The 9,649-nt window shown below is 50.3% G+C and overlaps 1 protein-coding gene across 1 annotated transcript; it reads right to left on the reverse strand.

Moving 5' to 3' along the window:
* Window positions 1–690: 690 nt before the first annotated feature.
* On the reverse strand, window positions 691–7,233 carry LOC128305057 (cilia- and flagella-associated protein 44). Its single transcript, XM_053042342.1, has 10 exons — window positions 7,103–7,233; window positions 6,869–7,031; window positions 6,496–6,805; window positions 4,936–6,427; window positions 4,221–4,859; window positions 4,046–4,153; window positions 3,922–3,957; window positions 3,545–3,728; window positions 1,778–3,487; window positions 691–1,713 (listed from the first exon to the last, which is right to left on the reverse strand). Exons 1-10 carry the CDS (start codon window positions 7,231–7,233, stop codon window positions 691–693), a joined length of 5,796 nt encoding a protein of 1,931 aa, XP_052898302.1.
* Between the last annotated feature and the right edge of the window lie 2,416 nt (window positions 7,234–9,649).

A 9,649-nucleotide genomic window follows, 5' to 3' on the forward strand; every position in this document is an offset into this window, starting at 1 on the left:
CGGAGCTCCCGTGTCCAAAGGTTTCGGTGGTTCGGTCAGGAAGCAATACGAGTTTGTGGGTCGAAGAATTGGTGAAAATAATGGCAAAAAACCCTAATGGCAATTCACACACACACACACACACCCCCAACCACCCCAATCAGGTTCCGGAACAGAGGGGGGGGGGGGGGGGGGGGGGTAGGAGGGCGCAACGGATTTAGCAAAGTGTTGTTTACTTCCACCACCATGATAACGGCGTACGCATCTGGTGCAGCTGGTTCCATTGTCGGTGGAAAACAGATAGATAACAACAACCCCATGACGGAACGGGGTTGTCGTCAGCCCCTGTGGGCGCACGCCACGGACGCATGACACAATGGTTCGCAGGCCCCCGCATATGTGCGCGCTTGTCGCTAAGGGCCACACAACGGTTGCGGGCGTTTTTTTTTTCTTCTTCTGTTGGTGACGTGCCGTAAACTAGCGAACACACACACACGCACACAAAGCCATCAGCACGCACAACGATATCATTGGGGTGGGCACTCCCTCTCCCTCTCGATCGGGTGTCGATAATCGTGTCCAGATATTTTGCGTACCATCGCACACGTTGCGTACAGCTGATCAATTCTACAATCTCTTTATTCCTCTCTTTGTTTCCGACCCTCCTCCATCCCCCATCCCACCACCACCCCTTGTTCGCCCCACTAATGCTTATTGCTCGCGAACGCACTGCAGAATACCCTCGATAACACCCCGCACCAAATCCAGCCCGATCTCGTCGACCGTGTTCTCCTGGGCGTACAGCAGGATCTCCTCGCACATCAACTCGACGTTAACACCGTCCGGATCAATGCCCGGCCGGTGGCGTATGCCGTTCGCAATGAACGCGATCGTGTCCGGATGGTTCACGTCAGCGATGTGCAGGGTGGCCAACACCTGCTTCATAATGTCCACCAGTATGTTGTGCGAGTAGTTCTGCGACGCCGGGAAGATCATCTCGAGACTGTTGCTAACGATCTCGCCCAGTATTTCCTTCGTGTCGATATCGTAACCCTCCTTGAACGTGCGAAAGATGCTCTCGATCAGCTCGGCAATCGCCTGCGGCGGGATGGTTATCAGCAGCTCCTCCGGGATGAACGATTTGAAGTTTTCGATGATGTGCGGCAACAGGTCGGATGCGTGCTCCGGCGCGAAGTTGTGTATGATGTTGGACAGATAGTGGGCAAGATGGTTCACCACCCGCTTGATGTCGGACTGCAGCACACGCGAACCGAGCTGCTCCACCAGAAAATCATCGATCAGGCTAGAGATCTCGTTGTAGAGGAAGTTGTCCGGCGAGCTGGCCCGGGTACTGGGCGGTGCCGAGTCCATGACGGCGTTGTAGACCGATTCGTTCGCAACTGGGGGAGGTTTTCCGCAGACCGGCGGTGGTATCGTGATCTCCACGTCCGGGCTCTCCGCCGACAGTGGTTTGCACTTCATGCTGAGCGTGCGGATCTCGCGCTGCAGCGTGTTGATTTGTTCCTTCTGGATCTTGGCGATTTCGCGCAGTTTGCTGAGGTCTTCCGAGTACGTTGGCGGTGGTTGGCTACGACGCTCCAACAGAATCTTCTGATGCGCGAGAGCCTTCACCAGATTGTTGTACTCCTCCTGCAGCACGGTAAGAATGTGCAGCTTCTCCGTACCTTCCTGTATGACCTTCTTCAGCTCCTCCTGCTTGTTGGCGTACAATTTCTGAAACGGAAAAATCTGGTCTGAAAAAGGCTGAAAGGCCGAAGACGTATGTGTGAGCAGGTACCTTCAACTCGCGAGAACGCTCCTCGTAGGTTTTCTTCACATCGTCCAGATTGGCCCTCATCTCGAACGTGTACTGGCGCAGTATCGTCTCCTCCAGCTCGTCCAAATCGATCACACGCCCAAACTTCTTCATCATCGTCTCGTTGATCTCCTCCTTCAGCGACACCAACTGCTGCCGCATGAACTTAATGTCCGTCTTCATGCGTGCGAGATGCACCACATTCACCCGGTGCTTGCGCTTGGTTTCGAGCGTTTCCGCCGCCAGTTGATCGACGCGTGCGTACAGCTTTAGTAACGCTTCCCGGTTGAACAGCAGGCTGTGCTCCACATCGTGGAACTCCGTCTCGATGCGAAAGTACTGCATTTGGTCCATTTTGACTATCACCAGCGTATCGATGTCGTTCAGACGACTTTGCTTTTCGCGCCGCAGCTCCAGCAGCTCACCGTTGCGCTGTTTGAGCCGGGTTTCCGCGTCGGCCAGAGTTGGTTTTAAGTTTTCCAACTGCCGATGCACTTCCTTCAGGCTGCGCTCTTCCGCATAGTGACGGCGCTGTAGCTCGAGCTTCTCGTTGCGCAGCTGGATGGCAAGGTTGTAGATATCCGCATCACATCCCGCCGGACATTGGCCGAGATCGAGAAATACCTTGCTCACCTCACCGTCGTTCGCATTCTCCAACCCATCTATATCTTCCGACGAGTACTCCGACGATGAATCCGAATCATTGTCGTTGATTTTGCATGGCTTGAACTTCTTCTTGTAGATGCGTTTCATCACCTTGGCAAACTCATTATCCAGGCAGGTGGAGTTGAAGCGCTGCAGATTCGAGCGTTGTTCGCGCTGTATTTGTTCCATCTCGAGCTCTATTTGCTCGATCGCCAACCGTGCATCGTGAACTGCCTGCAGCAACTCGTTCCGCTCGATCGTCACCTGTTCCACGCTGTTCAGCACGTCCGTTTCGATCTTGCTAAAGTCCTTCAGGATCCACAGCTCCTGGTAGAGCGTTAGCTGGAAGTTTTCCAACAACTTTGCATCCGTTTCGACCTGCAACCGCTCTTGGGCCAACTTTTCCAGCTCCCGATCGAACTGCTCGATGCGTTTCGTTGCCTTGTCGATGATTTTGTCCTGCTTGAACAGTTTTCGGATCAGGCGTAACTCTCGCAGCTCCTTTTCGTGCTTGCTTAAAGTCAGTTTGGCTTGCTCCTCTGCCGGAAGCGTTAATCCAAGCACTTCCTTCAGTATCATGTCCTGGTTGTGTGTCGTTCTTTGCTGAAGTTGCGCTGACCATTCGCGCTCGGCATTAAAGTTTTGTCGTTCCGCTTCAAACTTGTACTGATCATCCGCGTATTCCACGGCCAAATCCAGCGTAACGTCCTGGGGAAAGTGTTTCCATTTTTCCTCCGGAATTTCCGCGTGTATCTGCTTCAGCTTCGCCTTTTGTTTCGCCATGTAACGCATCAAATCAACCTTCTTCTCGCGCAGCGCAAACACCCGCGCGTTGTAATCCTTGCGCAAGGTGAACATCTCTTTCCGTAGACGTAACAGCTCGTCGTATTTGCCCGTTGCAGTTTCCACCTGCTCCTCGGTGGGTTCGTAATCGGGATCACTTTTCAGATTATAATCACCGATCGATCCGGCCGCCTCCTTGATGGCTAGATCGTCTGCCGGATCGTTAGCGTTCGGGTCTGGTTTGGAGGCTTTATGTTCTTCCCACTGAAAGGGGAAATTGTTTAACTGCGCAGGCATTAAAGTGGTTTAACGCACGCTTACCTCCTGCTGGCGTATCGTTTCTTGATTCTTTCGGTCCCGATACTTGGACAGCAAGCGTCGCATTTTGCTCTCAAGCTTAAAATCGATCGTCGATTGGGACAACCCTTCGAGGAACGATTCCTTACGCTGCAGCTGGGAGTCTTTCCGGCGATCTTTCCGCTTGGTGGAGGATGCTTCGGGAATTCTGAAGAAGAGATAGAGAATTTCAATTGCAATATATGCTGGAGCTTTTATAATTCAGGTAAGACTACTACGTAGTGCACAATGCATATAAAAGTGACAATTTTTGAAGAGCTCTCATGGATAAAACAAACCAACAATTCGCATGCCGTGCAATCAAACAAACATGGTGCATAAATAGATCACTTTTAACAAACCTGTCCTCTGGAGTTTTGCACAGCTCAATGAAGCGGCTTTGCATAATGACAACAACAAAGTGTTTTTTAAAGTATGGTTAATTATGTTTAGGACATTTTATCTCGCTAGAACTATCAAACTTACCGTTTACGTTCCGCCTCTTCTGCAACCAATTTCTCCACCTGCTTCACGGTTTGAAAATAATCATCATCAAGCTTTTCGATGCGAAAACTTTTCACCGACTGTCCGCTGCTGTTGAATGGAATATTCTCTTAAGCAGTTTAAGCAAACCATCTACTTGCTGGCCCCATTTACATACCTTACTGCTAGCACCTCAACCGGATAGCTCTCGAGCGGCTCGAGAAAGAAACGTTGCAGCTTGTCAGCCGCAATGCGAACCTTCTCCACATCGAACGCCATTCGACGATGCACCAGACCCAACTCACCCTCCAGCTGTTGGCGCAAATCGTCCATTATACGTTCGTCCAGTACAAAATCCGTCACCGGAATGCGGAATGCTTCCGGCAGGGCATGGTTACGCTCGAGCAGTGCCTCAAAGCGCTTCCGATGGCCGCCAACCGTCCGCAAAACGCCCTCCTTGCGATCGGACACAATCTTTGCCAACCGATCACGTTCCTGCTTTGCCTTCTGCTCCTCGAGCGACGGATAATCCCGCTCGTCAATGTCGAACACTCGCTTGACGGATTTTTCCAGCGGCTTTGGCGGTACGGCTTGGAAGGGTTCACCTTCACCGTACCAGCGATAGGCGAAAAGATTCCCATCCGCACCGACGCTGAAAATGTGCGAAAAGTCGTGGCTAAAGGCGAGCGCCGTTATTCGTCCCGTACGATTGTCGTGCATCGGCAGCGTCCAATAATCGCTGAGATCGCGAAAATCGCGCTTTGTTCGGTTAACTCTTATGGCTCCGTCACCGGTACCGAAAATGGTGTAGTTAGTGCTACAGTTGGAGTAGAACGGGATGAAGAGAACATGTTAGAACACAATTGCCACAACTCCATGTTTAGTGATCTTACTCTCTCAGGTAGCACGTCATCTCGACATCCTCCAGATCAGGTATAAGCGTGCACGATAGGGGATCCTCATCATCAAAGCCATACTCGTAGACGTAACCAGCGTCATAACCTCCCATCGACAGCCACAGCGTATCTTCGTCGGTGTACCGGGCCCACAGTACGGAGTTGGGCACTTTGGGAATGTACAGCGGTTCCAGCTCTTCCTCGTCGTCCGAATCGGCCAGGAAGGCTTCTTCGTTAATTTCTGCCTTCGGATTCTCGATCCGCAGACGCTCCAAAGTTTGCTGTTTTTTGGCCCGTTTCTCCTGCTTCCGTTTCTCAATTTCGGCAACGCGCAGATTGCGCTTAATCTCCGACTTGACCGACTGAAAGGTAAGTTGTCTGATTTCGACGTGCCGTAGATGGTAGGAGATGGTCGTATAATCAACCGGTGTCTCAGGAAGTTCCACCTCCAGCAGCTGACCATGTTTGCAGCCAACGAGAGCAGTAGCGGATGTGTCCGGCTTCCAGCTTAACGAGCTGACGGCGGACGGTGTATAAACCAATCCGATCGGTTCCAGCGTGACGTGCGGATTGCCCTGTACGCATCGATGCACGAAGATCGTTTTATCTTCCGACCCGGACACGAGAATAGTTTCGCGAATGTTTAGCCCCAGTGCGGTGACCGATTGCGAGTGTGGTTTCAGCAGCTGTATGAGATTAACTCGATTCTCCGGGTAGGACAGATGGCCTTCGTGGAGATTGATCGCGACCGTACGAAGAAATCCGTCGGCAAAGCCGAGCACCAGAATGGCACCGGTCGGATCAAGTGTCGGTGGTAGCCAGATCATCGTTTGGCCTGCACACTGAAACCGATGGCTCAGCAGGAGTTCCCGCTTACCGTAATCAAAGACACATAGCATCCCGTCCACGCCGAGGGTCGCCACATGGCTAGAGACGGGGCTGCTTTGCACGGACACGATTGCACCGGCGTGACACTTGAACAGCTGTTGCGGAGGTTCAGTTTGATGTGCTGGCGTGAGATCACACAACCAGATGCCACCACTTCCATCCTGAGCATACCACTGGAAGTCACCGTGCCGGCGAACCAAACACATAAGCTCCGCCCCAATCTTAAACTCCATGATCGGCTCAATTTCTACAAACCGATCATCGTCCGGTGGGTCGGCTAGTTCCACCGTTTCCCAGAACCATATCCGGATGCGTCCATCCAGTCCAGCTGTCATGACCTCACCGTCGCGCATAAGAATTTGCGTAATCGGACCATCGTGGCAAGGTTTGCGGGCTTTCCGGCATACCTCCAGCTTGATCAAACCTGCCTCCCACACCAACACATTGCCCCACTGGCAGCCGGAAAGCACTTTCTCGTCGGGCAACGGCAAAATACCCACAATGTCTGATATTTCGGTCTTGCCGAAACGCCCCAGCTCGCCCTGGAGCTTCAATCCGGTGAACGTGCTAGACATCTTCCAGAATTTAATATGTCCAAGGCCTGCTCAAAATGAAGTAATTGCATTAAAACACTGGAAAACAGTTAGAAGTGGTCAGCGAAATACTCACCGCAGGTTGTTATGTGTCCCGGAACGCTCGGCGAGAACATCACGTTGAGCACATCGTTAGAGAAGGATTTGCAGCGAAGGATTATTTCACCCTCGGTCCAGTTCCACACCGTGAGCATATAGTCCGGTTCGATGCCCTGCGATATTAGCAGCTTGCCGTCGACGGTATAGTCAACGCGGGAATAGCCACTCGTGGTACCTCCCGTGAGCAGATTAACCACGGTCATCTCGGGATACTGGTAAATGATGATCGGCGGATCCGATCCATTCTCGCCGACGGTGAGATGAGCAAACTCTTCACTCGGGTTCGTCTGCAAAACGATGCGACGCCCGTTGTTAGCGAAAGTAAACAACCGCGTTACTATCATAGTTACCGTAATGCATCCAATTCCACCACCGGTAGAGCTGCGGCGTGTCGTAACGGTTCGTGTGGTCACGTCGAAGAAATGTATCAAATTGCCCGATGCAAACACTAGCACATTTTCGGCAATTTTGCACAAATTAAAGTAACGTTTGCAGTCGTACCCGTACGAGTAGCTAATATTGGGTTGACACAATAGGCATGAATGTTGAATGCGCAATGAATCTAGCAGCTTCAAATCACTTACTCAAACTCCAGCAGTTCGTTCGGTATCGTACAGGACGAATTACGGATCGGTTTGGATATGAGCGATTTCCCATCGTAGCGTCCGGTGTTGTTTGCGGAATGTTCGGATGACGTTGCGCCTTGTTGGTCCATTGCTTTCCAAGGTTTGTTTGAAACTGATGGTGGTAATGTGTCGAAGGTTACCAAGAAAATCCATTACATTTGGGAAACAACTGTTTGCGTTGCCAATACACGTAGGCGGGCAAGTGGTAGCCATGGATATCCATAGCAACCGAGGAAGAAAGATTGTTGCAACGTAAGCTTGTTGACGTTGGAAAACCAGCTGTTCACAAGGGTAAAACAAGTCAGAACTTCAGAGCGCCTAAAGTTATGCAATTTGTATGACAAAATGAGCTAGACATAGCTCTGTTCGCGATTTTACTTCTTTATTGTTTGCTATCTTCCACAAACAGTGGTTTTTGTTTTGAATTATCTTTTAATATCTCAATTCTTTATGTTTTTTCTCCTTTTTATTTAAGATATTCTTTTTTTGCTTATTCTTATTCATTCAAATTGTTATTCTTATTCAAAAAGATCGACCAGATCGCATTTCCGTATATTAGCGTGTATAACGACCCCGTATATGAATTATCCAATTTTTTTTTCTTTTTTTCGATAATTGGAACAAGCTTATTGTTACAATTAATTTTGAACATTACTATTCATTATACTCTTCCATATCCATCTTTTAATTCTTGGTTTCATCTTTTAATATATCAATTCTTTACATTTTTTTCATTTTTATTTGAGATATTCCTTTTTTCTTTTCTTTTGAAGAAGAACGACCAGATCGTATTACTTCTTTTTTTCTTTTACATACTTATGAAGTTGTACACCTTTTATTTAATTTTCCCTAATGAGCAGATCAATTGCAATCTCCATCCCTATTTGAAATCGGTCGATGCACCATGACATGGGTCTCCCAATTCGCAACTCAATCAAACAAACAAAAACCTTCCCCTCCCCTGGCACCTTGATTTATTGACCCTCCCCTCCCTGATCGATAAACCCCGCACAGTATACCTGAAGATGGCTGATGAAACATCACGCGTCAATTTCACCACATGCGTCCGATAAGACGCTGTTACAGCTGTTTTGCCTTGTTTTGATCGACCGGGTCCAAGGTGCTCGATGCAGCGTAACACTATCCAAAAAAAGGGGGTACCATCGGGTTCAGGACGAGCGACAAGCTTGATCAGTTTCGGAAATTACCCTCTTGGAGGGCAATGCCGGGTCCATATCAGTCACCTCAAGCCAACCGACACGAACCGGATTCGTGTTCAGCAAGTGATTGGGATTTGGGGCAGGGCTTAGCAGTTATTTTCGGGCTTCCCGAACAGCGTCAGAGTAAGGGGAGCGGCAGGGGAGAGATAATTGATCGGCGACCTGGGCGTAGGCGCAACAGGTGGAACTGTTGTCGAAACGGTCGATTAAAGCCGAACGAGGGCAAAGGGCGCCGAGTACCAGTGGTAACCGGCGTTACGGATACGGCCGCGAATCTTTCCAGGCGGTTGCACTCCGATGCATTCGCTCTAAGTAGGACAAACTGCTGGTGGCCCTTGGACAGCGTGTTAGCGATAAGAGCGGGCTGCGCATAAGCGGATCGCCCAACGGCTGTGTCATACCCGCCGGGGATCGATCCGGTTTGGGGCAGTTTGGTTCCTTCTTTTTTTTTTTTTGATAACCCTGAGGGTTAATTCCTCCCTTACCGGGTGGTTCGGTGTGTTCGCGTCAGTGAGTCGTGACAGGTTTGATGTGTGTATTACATCCAACGAAGACCACCCTTTCGATACAGCTAGGGGTAGAATCGTTTATTTATGGCGTCTCAGAACCTAGGTCGCAAATACCGACAAGTTCGTGTGCCATCCGCGTGATCACTGGTTGGGGGTGATGTAATGTGCGTTACATATTGCCACAATAACGCTCATCCCGAAAAATCCCATCCAAAGTCCAAACGGTCTTGGCTTGGGCACCGTGCGATCGAGCAGCATCAGGAGGCACCATTCACCCTCCACCGTTGCAGGAATCGCGGTACCCCCGAACCCCTCCCCGGAGGACTGGATGGGTTGTTTCCGTAATTGACGGAATATTGCTCGCGATAAGAATGGGTGCGAGATTCATAGCGGGAGGAAAAGCATGCTAATCGCCGGTGCCGAACCGCCACGAACCGGTTCCGTCCGTGGCCGAGTGCCTCAGCAATCCGGTACGGTTTAAGGCTTTATCAGCTGTACTGTGCAACTAGACGCGATAAGCGCGCGACTTGCTTTCATGGGTTGAGATGACACAAAAGCGACACACAGCACAGCCATTCCTGGAGGGGTCGATGACAGGCCCGATTGGACGAATGGAGTAGCAAGCCCAAAAAGAACACCTCTAAAAGTGGACTTTTGAAGTGGAAAGCGAGTTAATCGGGAAAGGAAGTTAGGTATTAAGGTGCGAGTGACATGCCACAAGATTCCTGAGGTTTGCTGGAACTCGAAACTCGTCTTGCCCTGGAACGGCACCAATA

This window comes from Anopheles moucheti, chromosome 3 (genome assembly GCF_943734755.1).
Source record: "Anopheles moucheti chromosome 3, idAnoMoucSN_F20_07, whole genome shotgun sequence".
In the NCBI taxonomy this organism is placed as follows: Eukaryota; Metazoa; Arthropoda; class Insecta; order Diptera; family Culicidae; genus Anopheles; species Anopheles moucheti.